Here is an 11,861-nt window from a genome sequence, read left to right as displayed (position 1 = left end):
TACCATTTGAACAGTTTGAATTGATCGCTATTTACACAGCAGAACAAACGACCGAAATTTCTGAAATTCCCATCTTTCAACGAAATCTACACGCGGCTAATCAAACGCTTTGCCGAATCATTAAATGGGAGGTCCAAGGCTTGCGGAAGGAAGCTTAATCTGCATGGGAGGGGAGGGGATTGAAAAATTATCGATAACGATTTGTTATAGGATATAATGTTTCCGTGAACCTCTAAGTCCTCTATAACGTAATTGTGCTGATATTCAATGACGGGGAAAATTTGAAATTAAAATAATAGAACAGTGGGTTGCGAGGTTAAATTTAAGCCCTCCTCTTTTTATGATAAATGCATAAAACATTCTCAATTTTGTTTACATTTTAGAGACAAATAAAACTGACAGCGCCTGGGATTCTCTGGTGCGGGTCTCACATTTCAAAGGTGTATATAGATTCGCGTTGATATCGAGATTTCTGGGAAAAAATGATTGGAGGGGTTGGTGTTTGGGGTAGTATAGCGAAGATTCGTGCCGTATATGGAAGATGAACGATTCGATGCCAAAATTGATAAAATAAAAGGATGAAAGGTACGAAAAATTTTATCAAATATGGGCGTGTCGTATATATGGCTTTGGGTGACATTGTTTATTAAAAAAGGCAGGGCCCGTCCGAAGCAGAATCTTTTTAAGAAAACGTTAGTAAGAAGGTGGGTATGAACAAAATGTTCCTAACTAGAAATTGGTACTAAAGATTAGAGTTATATATAAGGGTCTGGGGGAATTGTCCGAGAAATGTTTTTGTCACTGGGGCCTGGGGGGCTCGAGGCAAAAGCTGTCACTATGGTCCAAAGGGGGAGGCTGGGGGAAAGAAAGATCAGTTTTGAAGAACTGACATATTGACTGGGATAAGTAGGGGTTTTTAGGAGTATTTATGAAGATAGTATCATTGTAAACACGTTGTAATTTTGTTAAATTTTATTCCAAATTTACTTACAAAATATCGTGCCAAAATCATTTACATTGTCGTATTTTAAAAAATAAATCAAATTGCGTCAAAAACGCCCTAATACAATTATTACAGTACAATGTAATATACACCATATAATATTGCATCTTCGTAGGTGATGAGTCGTGTCATTTTTAGCAGGAAAATGTACTGTTATGTAAACAGCTGTCCTTTTAGTTTTATCCACTGGTTTTGCCTGCTTCTGAAACGAGGTTAATATTTGGAAAATATAGAAAATGTTTAAAAACCTGCATGAAATGACCCGACACTTCATCCTAAACTCCGAGATATAGCGATTAAAAAAATACATACTGTATTCAAGATTAGTCAATTTTCGCATTGAAAAAACGTAAAAAACATGGATATGTTTTACAAAGATTAAACTGATGTTGGTCATTTTTATAAAAAATATTTAAGCCTAACAATTCGGCGTTCGGTATGACTATAAGTCTATTGTTACAGAAATAGTGAAATTTAATCTATCGACTATATTTACTGGTGCAAGGTAATTCATGTTCATAGCATTAAAGGGGTGTTTATAAAACAGTACAAAAATCTATAAAAAGCTAAAAGTTAATAGTAGAAAAAATTAATTGTAGAAAAAGCTAAAAGTTAATAGTAACATGCTACAATAATTGATCTAAAAATGCGATCAAAATTTCTGTCTTTTTTCAAACAAATGGCGGTTATATTTTAGCACCATCTTGGACATCTTAGACTTAGGAAAGAGTTACTTCGATATCAAAACGTCACGAACTGACGAACTACTCAGTATATACCTTTGCTCAATCACCTCTAGTCTAAAATTTCGACATGAATCGTCAATAATAAGCTCTATTGTGCCTTCCTCGTGAAAATTATGTCATTTAAGATTTCATCTAACTTTAAGCGCTCTTTTCTCTACTTGCGAAGTAACACGGTATTTTAAAAAACTAAAAGTAAACTATCTTATATACCTGAGCAGATATACTTATTTTTTTACTGAAAAATAGTTGAAGTATAAACTTAAAATTTATCCGATACGAGTTCAATTTCATTCGAGTTCAACTGAAATTAAACATTTTCCATCTGATTTAACCAGGAATGACTCCTCTAAGAAATCATGAAAATTTTTAAACTGGCCAAGACCTTACAGGACCCTAATTTTTCATTACTACTGCAAATGATTGAGCAGTTTATAAACTAATACGACCTTGAATGTTGTGATAGGAAGTGCCCCCACCTTAGTCACAATCATTGATGAAAACGATTGCACTTTTATCATCATTTCGTTCTTTCTTCATAAAATTTACAAATTCCAGGCAGGCATCATCACGTTTGATGGCTTTCAAACCTCTCCAGAGTCTTTCAACTGTTGTGTTTTTAGATCCCAAAAGATACAACAATTCTTGGGTGCAGTTGGGAGAGGAGATCTTGATGTTATTGACTTCGTTCTGGGTAAGTTTAAAATGATAAGCCAAAATAATCCAATTATTAGGGACAGTTGGATTCAAAAGTTCTCCTAGTTTTTCTACATATCCTCCAGGAAGAACATTTATCGCGGTCTCTCGTTCTGTCAAAAATTAATTTTGATATTAATTAAGCTGATAGATGTTGACAGCAATGATCTGGAAACAAAAAATGTAGTGATGGAAATAGGGATAATGACAATATTCCTCTTTTACCTTCCTCTGTTAAGCATGTGATATCAGGCCACTTTGATTCTAAAATGAAACAGCTATTTTAGAACTGAGCAGGAAAACATAAGGATAACCACAATCCATAGATGATGACTCAAGAGTATTTTTTAACACCCCTTTAAATTTTCCATGAAAATCCAATACTCACTCGGGTTTAACATCAGACTTGATAAACTAGTCGCCAAACTTGAAGTGTCAGTGAGGCCATAAAGCCTGGAATTGTTGCAATTGCGACAGAACAGCCATACAACAATAACAAAAATTATTATGGATTCCACAATGACAAGAATTATCCAAATTTTATTTTGCTTACAGTCATGGTTATTTTCTAAATGAAAATTTACAATGTTCAGGGATAGAAATCATACTATTTAATGAAAATAACTTTTGATATTATGAAATTGTTCAAAAATTTTGGCAAATAAAAACACTGCTTACCTCTGGTATCTCTATAACCATCACTTTCATTTGAAACAGTGGTAGAAATCTTCTGCAAGATTGTAGTTGGTGGCATAGTGATCTGGGGGGCACAGACTGTATCTTGCTTTGATCCACAAGGCTCGAGAACACCATGCTCACATTCCTGGCATTTTTTACACCCAGTTTCTGTGTAGAAGTGAGTCTTAAAAGACATTTGCTCTTGTTATATTTTCATACAACACAATTTACTATAACAAATGATATATATTTCAAGCTTACCTTTGGGCAATGATCACATACTGTGTCAATTGATGCAGTACAATTTTTTACAATAGCACGTGGATATTTACAAACACTACATGGACGGCAGCCACCCAGGTTAACATCCTGGGTAAATCCTTTGCGACAAACACATATTGTACAATTACCAACTGTGATCAACTCTTTATACAAACTTTTATTACAATCGTTTATTGTAGAGTTCTGACATTCTCCCCAAACCAAATGAAAGCAATTTACAAACAACAACTAGTAACAAAAAAAGTTTAAAATCAACAACCTTCGACTTCACTCAAACATAATTTATGCAAATGTACCAGAAATGTGTAAAGTAGGGAATAATCGTTTGAACGGTGATCAATTACATTCAAATGAAATATATGAAGTGATATACGTTATATCAAGAGAGAAAGTGTATAAAATACTCGATAGTAGTTTAGTAACCGAGAGATTTTCTCTTTCTTTCAATGCCTCGCGGTTGTCGGCATGTCAATAGACAGTTGTCGGTATAATGTACTAGTTATAAGATTATTATCAAAACAGTTCATAAATCTATATGTACACTACAAAATATCGTAAACTAATGATAACTGTACTCATTTAACATCGTGTGTAGAACTTACCAAAAGAGACGGACCCTTCATCCTCTTCAAATATCTAAATATCAGACGAAATATTTGAACACTATCAAATTGCTACAATTATAATTGCTCTTGAAACTATCAATTACCAAAATACGGCGAGCGACAGCCGGAAAAATTGTCGCTAATCACTCCAGGCGCAAAATCGTGACAACAAAGGACGGACCAGCTATTATTATTATTATCATATTATTATCATTATTATTATCTTTATTATTATTGATTATAATTTTGATCGAATGATCGATTGATCGTTCTCTAATGCTTCACGTTTACAACGTCAGCGCACGGGAGGAGAAACAGTTAGAGAAATGTGATCTGGAAAAGTTGATTTCGTTTCAAAAAGGCTCAGGAATTCAGAATTTTAAACCATTGTTTGGTATTTAATTATTCTGTATTTTTCCACAAGAGGGGAGGGACAACCTCTTGCCCCCCCTCCTCCGCATCTCTCTTTCTCTCTCTCAGTTCTCTAGTTCTAGATTCCTACTCCTTAGCCATTTTTTAGCCACAACATTGCACAAAGCAATTCCATGACATCAACGTTCATTAAATGTAGATGGTTCAAGTTCGTTAGTGTGGAAGCCTCAATTAAATCCACCAGTTTTATCCAATGAGGCAGCAACTCTGAATGAGAACAAGTCTGCCAAAAACAACATTAAGCCAAAAGTTAAGAAAACAAAAGAATGTAAACAAAGTGTATCGCCAGTTTTACAAAACTATTTAAAAAATGATACTCAAAACAATGACAGAGAACATCCATTGACAAAAATCAAGGTAAGCACTTTCACTGTCTTGTAAAAATACTAAAATCAGAGCAGCCATCCATGACCTACTTTTCACATATTTAAATGCAAAAATCTTTTATTTAATGGTAACCTACTTTTTAACTTCTTTATAGTGGCATTCTTCACCTACAAATATCCAAAGGGGTTTAAAAAGTGAAAACAGGCTTTATGAGAATGATCAGAAGATGATTGAATGTTTAAGTGAAAGGGCAAGGTCCTCTTTCAATCCAAATTGTCGTGGAAAGTGGATCATTCTTGTTTCCTCCATGATCAATGGTACATACTGAGAAATATACCATTTAGGATTGATATGGTTGCATTTTTTGCCAAATCTGGAGATCAAGCCACTGGTTCCCATATTTGTTAATTTCTCTTTCCAATTTTAAATCTAATTCAGATTTTACATTGGAAGATCTTTGGATGAAACTTTCAGATTATTTGCATCAAAATTATTATAAAAATTGTACCATAACATTCCAGGTGAGGTGAACATTGGTCGTAAATTAAGATTGACATTTGTTCTTATTTTATAAAACAAAAATTGAGAAAACATTTCTGTTTATAGACATGCCCTGATTGTATCTTGATATATACAGATTTCCTGTCAAGTGCAATGGTAATCCATTTTGTATTGTATTTGTAAGACTTTTTTGATTTTTGAATTCCATGATTATTAGAAAAAAGGTGAATGTGTATTTTATAAGAACATGTGTGGTTGGAAAAAGATAGGATTTTAATATCACCTAACCAGGCTAATCTATTTCATATTAATAGGTTCCTAAAGCATTTTCTTGCATTAAAAGAATGGTTAGGCAAATGACCTATACAGTTCATCCTTGTGGTCCAATATTGTCCTACTCTTGGACCAGAGGAGTTGAAATCCTGTAGAAATCTTTCATAATCACTCGTATTTTTGTTGGTTTTGTGGTTTTTTATATTGCTAGGTAAGTCATTTCATCTTTTGACTTTAAATTATCCTGCTAGATAACGCTAGTAGAGGTTCATTAACCGCGTTGACTGCCCCAGTTTATTGATTGCAGCACAGTGATTACACTTATTTTCGGAAGTATATTTGCCTGGAGGTTTCGAGAAAGTACGAGAGAAGTCTTTATTGTCTCTAGGCAGTATTAAGCCACACCTGCCAGACAGAAAATTGTGTTTGAGGCTTCCAACTAACCGCGATTGTTTAGCGAAATGCGGGTGGGACACGTATACAAGCATTATATTTTGAACTAATATTTTTTCTCACGCGTAAACTCCTCATCAAGTTAATTTCTTCCATATGAACTCATCAGGCAGTTAACTGTGTCTGATTGGATTTTGATTGTAATCGTCCAATTACTATTGCCATTCGACATATTCCTGGCGTGGGAGGTTTGATATAAATATAACATTAGGTTTTTTGTCATATAAGAATTGATAAAGTTAAAAGGCTTTTTAAAGCCTTTTCGGTGCCAGGTTCTTCAATGCATGTGTTAGCGGCGGATTCTTTGTCGTCGGTCTTCTAATGTTTTTGCTTCAAAGGAGCTTGAATGGCGATTAAACTGTCTCTCACTTGCCAACTCTCTTGACCGAAGACTTGAGTGGGATTGGCGTGAAAATTCAAATAAAGCGAACCCGGAACTTGCATTATTTCGTGCGTCAAACTACTGACTGCTGACATCCATAGAAGGGCAAGTAAGTCAAGGATTTGTTACAGGTCCTGCGCTATGTCTTAGCCCTTTTGAACTCTCCGTACCAACATGAAAATATGGCCAAAAAAAACAATCAGTGAATTGTTTTAAAGAAATTAAATAAAAAGGCCTAAAAAGTTGATATACTACAAGGGTAAGATAATTTCATTGCATTTGTGAATCTCCAGATTTTTGCCGGATCACCATAATATTGATCGGCATTAATCTCAGTATTTTATCTTCGAGATTTAGTCTGGTTTGTTTACTCGGTGTTCAAGGTCAGATAGGATCTGTTTTTTCAATAAAATTTCATAATCTTCGAAGTTCGAACTGTATTTTATATTATATTTATTTAGTAAAATATACGAACATAAGCTTTGGATAATCCAATCTTTCCGCCCATATCATGCTGTGTCAAACTGTGTTTCCTGCGTTTGTCCTGCGCGAGGAAATGGTTGACACAGCAGTGGTGTTAAATGCATCTGGAGCTTTTCCCTGATTAGTTTTTGATTATGGCTTGTCGCAATTTATCCCCCTCTGTAAGCTAAAGAACGCGCTCGTCCCGGGGGGAAAAGGGAGTTCTGTTTGAGAAGCGATAAGGAAAAACAAGTTCATGTTGCATTCATGAATAACAGACCCTAAAAAAACAATTTAGAATTGTACCATCAAACAAGAAATATTCATCATGACCAAAATATTCTAAAAAAGTGTTTATCCTTAAAAGATGATCCCCAATTGTTAGATTAAACCACGCCCTTTAGTGTTGGTCTTCCTAATCTAATATAAGTGTTTTACGTGCATTGTCACAGGTATTCTAAAATCAATTGTATTCGGACGTATGAAGTTTCTCCCCTCCACCAAGACGTGTTTAGTAAAATTGAAATAAACCGAGAGCGCTAGAATATTGTAGAACAAGCTATGTTGAAAAAACCCGTTGATTGTTACGTTTCAGAGTCAAAAACACTGTGAGGTGGGATGGGGTAGTGATTTAGATAAATAGAAAATCGATATTTCGTGGAACTGCCAGACACCGCAGGAAGGGGAGGTTTCTTTCCCTTTCATTGTATTCAATTTGGCACTGAATTTGTGGTAAACTATAACCGGTGCCCTCCCCCCAAGGAGGACCCTTCTTCAGCCCTCTAAATTCCGAAGGTATATATAGCTCCATGGTCATGATTACAGCCGTTTAATATCCACAAGTATGATTAATTCCACGGTAGTTTGCAATCCACGTGCTTCAACACTTGTTAATTGTTCATCGTCTTTTCTCATCCATCAACAGGCAGCTCATTTTACTCGCGTCAATCGTGACCGCTCTTGAACCATGTATGACTTTGTGATCGCATTAAATAACAAGATTTAATTAACACCCGGGGGAGGTTGTATTTGAATTAGCAACTCGAGCCCTGTGCTGTGTGTTGGGTCTGGCTTACCATCATTTGATATTTAACATCGCTGTTATGCCTAAATAATTTACACTATTCTCTTTAATAAAGGTTGTTGGTCGTCGCTAAGTGAATATTGTGTATTTCAGATTATCCGTGGTTGGTTTATTCATAGGATGTTCCCAAACTATCTTTGAATAACCGTTATCATCACGTGACGAATATCATGTGATAACCATCGTTGGTCATGTGACCGAAATGCAGTGTGGTATAAGTGGTTAAAATTTCACGAAAAGAAGAATTAAAAGAAGTGAGGAAACGATGCAAAAAAAGATGAAACAACTTGATATGAATTGATATAATATTTCATGGTGTAATTGGTTTTAGTTAACTCCTTGTTTAAGATTATAATCTTTAGATTTATTGTTAATAATCCTGCATAAATATTTAATGGAAGAGTTCATCTGTTTAAATCCGTCCGATTAGGCTCATCTTGCTGGATTAATAAAATAACTGAAATGTTTTTGCAGTTAAATAATCCTAGCAAACTAGCATTGTATACCAAGCATGGGGGGGGGAGTCTCGCAATTGACTTCGTTGCGAAAATCAGTAAAAATACAAATCGGAAAATAAATACTCTTACAAACATTTTTGTGAAGCAATTTTATGTGCCTGTATATTCTCGTGCCACCCCCCGTCTTACAGTTATCACTAATTGCTGCGTCACGTGTAATAGGACTTGGCTACCCAACGCGCGCATAATAATTTATTAATTTCCTTTTAATTATACGGCAATTGGATATGAATGTCATAAGCGATTCAGCCCATTACGTGCGAACTCCGCATTCGCGTCGATGAAAACACAACCGGCGAAGCAAACAGCTGAGAAAAATTTTTCGATGTTTCATGGTATAAATGGTTCTGAAGATTAAATCCGTGTTGATTTAATATACAGTACATTATCGTCACAATCGGACACAGAGCTTGCTGATTGCTTGCGTTTTATTGGTCAGATGAAGACAGCCCACAATGTTATAACCTTTCATCACAACAGCGATTAATCTATCTTAGCACGGACTATTGTGGTTCTACAGTCGGGTCGAAACGAGATTTTGTCTACTTGGCTCTTGCGAATACGCACTTCCCTCGAGGCTTGAGGTTATGAAACGACCATGGCGCGTCTTATGCACACAAGGTAAGGAAGTGATCGTTTGTTTTCTTTTCTTCAACCCTGTTCGCGTGCGCGGTTCTCAAACGCTAATTTAATCTATTGCCTTATCACGATATATCTGTGCACGAGTCAAGTTATCAAATTTTCCCGTGCTATGATAAAATAAGGTTGTTGTGTGAAGTGAAGCGAGCCTCTGAATGACATGGTTAATGAATGCTAAATTGACTATGGCCAAACATTAATAGTCGACGTATGTTGAACCTGAATAAAATTGCTATTTGGTCATCTACCTAATTAATTATATAAGGTTGATATCCTCTTGCAAACATACCTTATATACGATACGAAACTCTAAATAAACAGTTTCCATCCAAAATATTACTCATTCATATTTAAATTAGTGTACTAGATATTCTCTAAAATTTAGTATCGCGGTTACTACGTTCGCTAAATACTTTGCAAACATTTCGCGTTGTCGTTAACATACGATGCTGTTATTATTATATATCATTAAAGAATTCGAAACATTTTCAGAACTATTCATAATGATTCCTAGTGTGTCTCTGTTTCCCTCACATACAGATCAGGTTATCCAATAAAAGAAATGAAATCATTTACGAACGAAGCCATGAAAGGTGACGAAGAAATAAAGACATCAAACGGTGAGATTTGATTCTTTAAATTCTTATTTTTTTGTCACTCGTTTTCACTTTTAACACACACAGAAAGGATTAGCTTCTGAAGTCCCTAGCAAATGACATGACATAGCTATAGACGCTCAGAACGACGCTGAATAACCCATCTTTTTGTATGTTTATTTCGTAGCTACATATGATAGGATTATAGAAACCTGATAAAACTGTTTAGAGCTTAAAAGGTTGCGGATTGAATGACGTGTAATCTCGAATGTAGCCTAAGTAAGATCTTTCGCAGGCCAAACTTGGTCATATACCACACCAGGTTTTACCTCATTCTGCCTATGTCCATGTGCGGTCGAGCAATATATTTTGATTTGGCCCAGAAAATGCTTTCCATGTAGCCACCATCAATAATGCAAAGAATATGCCTATTATGTGATGTGCAAGAATTAGATTAAGTTGTCATGATCACGATTACGGTTTAATATTTATGAAATCATTGCTGGCTTGCTGCTTGAGCTTTTCTTGAAGTAAAAATGTATATTTGAATGAGCCTCACAAGTGTCTCGTGTCCAAAGTAAATATAATTTGAGAAATCATCCCAACCGCATTTTGTGCTAATGGTAAAATAAATACAGCGCACAACGGGATATTGCATTCGCGCAAAAACACGACTGATATCGATAGTTTAAAATATCTGTATCCAAGTGGGGATTATTGCAACGTAAAGCGTCTGTCTGTGTTGTGAGACTGTTCGATTTTATTCTGATGTAAAACATTAAATTTGAAACCATTACGCAAGTCAAAATATGTTGGGTCATTGGTATATGCCCAGTAGAGAGTGTAAAAGCCGGTGTTTTAATTGTGCTTTCAAGCTTCAAAACTGATAATTAAATTTTTGGTATAATTAAATTGGGGAAACTATTTTTCTTCATGGTACCCACAATTTGCGTATTCTCTAATTTTCATCTCCTTATTTTGATTAAGCGAAATAGCTTGAGGCAATCATTTCAAATTCTTGTTGTTCTTTTTTTTCAGTCCTGTTGTATTCATAAGAAAACATAAAGGTTTATATAAACCATATTTCTTTCGCGTTCATTCGGTTTTAATGATTTTGCGCGGATTTTGTTTTATAATTGCGAGTTTTTGAGCGACCGTCTCGTGTTTCAGGGGCATTGCGTGAAGCGAGGTACCATGCCAGATATGTTCTATTTTTGGATTGTTTTTTGAGTTCAAGTAACTTGTTTGTTTGCATTAGATCTTGTTTCGCGTGTGGTAGACTCTAGGATACTGGCAAATCGTTTTCGCTTGGCTGAACGACTTGATTTCGCTATATATCGTTAGCTGTAACGTAGACTTCGTTTCCAATTCCTCTCTGCGTTCGCGGAATTGTATTATCACAAAAGAAATAAAAATTCACCTGTATTCAGACTCGATACAAGATATCTAAATCATCAACAAATTGTATTCATTAAATCGGAAGGAAGTGGGTGCATGATATTTTTACTTTTTGAATAGCATTCCCTCTGAGCATTTCCGCACCACTTCTCATTTAAGAACAATTACTGCGGCTGCGTAGCTTATTTCAAATCGTCAGACAGCGTTAGAGTTTGTATGGATTCTTGGGACAAATATCGTCGGAAAGATGTCTGTTCAAATGTTGTTATGTGTGGATGGTATGTCATCTCACTATGCCATATATTTAATTGTATAACGCTTGGTATTTGATGAATGTAAATGATCTAGCAAAAAAAAAATGCTTAATTCAACTTTATATATAAGTATGATAGTTATTGGGACGTCGTTACGTATAAGTATAAAAGTATTTATTTTATACTCTCCTGTTTTAAATATCAAACATGTCTTCATTATTCTTCCATGGAGTTCTATGACTTCTATCCTAAGTCAGCACCTTTATTGTTTGTAAATATGTGGTAAAAAAACACTCGTCTACGACAGCTTGGATAAAACACGCTCGTTATGTTAATTGCATCACCAAATCAACATTAATTAGTAATATTTATCATATTTTATTGTGCGTCTTGGCATTACCGTGGATATTTACACGTAAATGATCGTAAAAATGTGCGACCTCAGAGTGTGGAATTCTTTGATAAACTGCGCGGTGTTTCGTTCCATCTGTTTTAAAATGATCTTCTTACAATTCATGGAGAATGCTTCATGTGG

The 11,861-nt window shown here is 35.1% G+C and overlaps 2 protein-coding genes across 7 annotated transcripts in view; one reads left to right on the top strand and one right to left on the bottom strand.

Moving 5' to 3' along the window:
• The window catches only part of LOC114517993, a 34,563-nt gene that overhangs the window by 17,626 nt on the left and 5,076 nt on the right, over window positions 1-11,861 (top strand). For 3 of the 6 annotated variants that reach the window (XM_028537856.1, XM_028537860.1, XM_028537858.1), the window contains 9 exons: window positions 384-585; window positions 2,370-2,440; window positions 4,579-4,796; window positions 4,921-5,083; window positions 5,205-5,287; window positions 5,373-5,423; window positions 5,582-5,751; window positions 8,937-9,060; window positions 9,619-9,698. In XM_028537856.1, coding sequence (XP_028393657.1) covers window positions 9,038-9,060; window positions 9,619-9,698 — 103 coding nt within the window. In that variant the 5' untranslated portion in view covers window positions 384-585; window positions 2,370-2,440; window positions 4,579-4,796; ... (3 more) ...; window positions 5,582-5,751; window positions 8,937-9,037. Of the gene's footprint in view, window positions 1-383; window positions 586-655; window positions 705-2,369; window positions 2,441-3,007; window positions 3,299-4,309; window positions 4,402-4,578; window positions 4,797-4,920; window positions 5,084-5,204; window positions 5,288-5,372; window positions 5,424-5,581; window positions 5,752-8,936; window positions 9,061-9,618; window positions 9,699-11,861 lie in introns of those variants that run through there. The other 3 variants (XM_028537859.1, XM_028537861.1, XM_028537857.1) reach the window with 3 other exon arrangements.
• Window positions 993-4,093, bottom strand: LOC114517994. The gene is made up of 6 exons (XM_028537862.1): window positions 4,005-4,093; window positions 3,382-3,630; window positions 3,121-3,304; window positions 2,831-3,010; window positions 2,668-2,706; window positions 993-2,555 (listed from the first exon to the last, which is right to left on the bottom strand). The coding sequence occupies exons 1-6, from the start codon at window positions 4,023-4,025 to the stop codon at window positions 2,227-2,229; spliced, it is 1,002 nt and encodes a 333-aa protein (XP_028393663.1). The 5' UTR covers window positions 4,026-4,093; the 3' UTR covers window positions 993-2,226.

Source organism: Dendronephthya gigantea, unplaced genomic scaffold, assembly GCF_004324835.1.
Source record: "Dendronephthya gigantea isolate DGI-Jeju-01 unplaced genomic scaffold, DenGig_1.0 000010F, whole genome shotgun sequence".
Classification (NCBI taxonomy): Eukaryota; Metazoa; Cnidaria; class Anthozoa; order Malacalcyonacea; family Nephtheidae; genus Dendronephthya; species Dendronephthya gigantea.
Note: the sequence above shows the minus strand (reverse complement) of the source record. Positions and strands in the feature narration are given on the sequence as shown.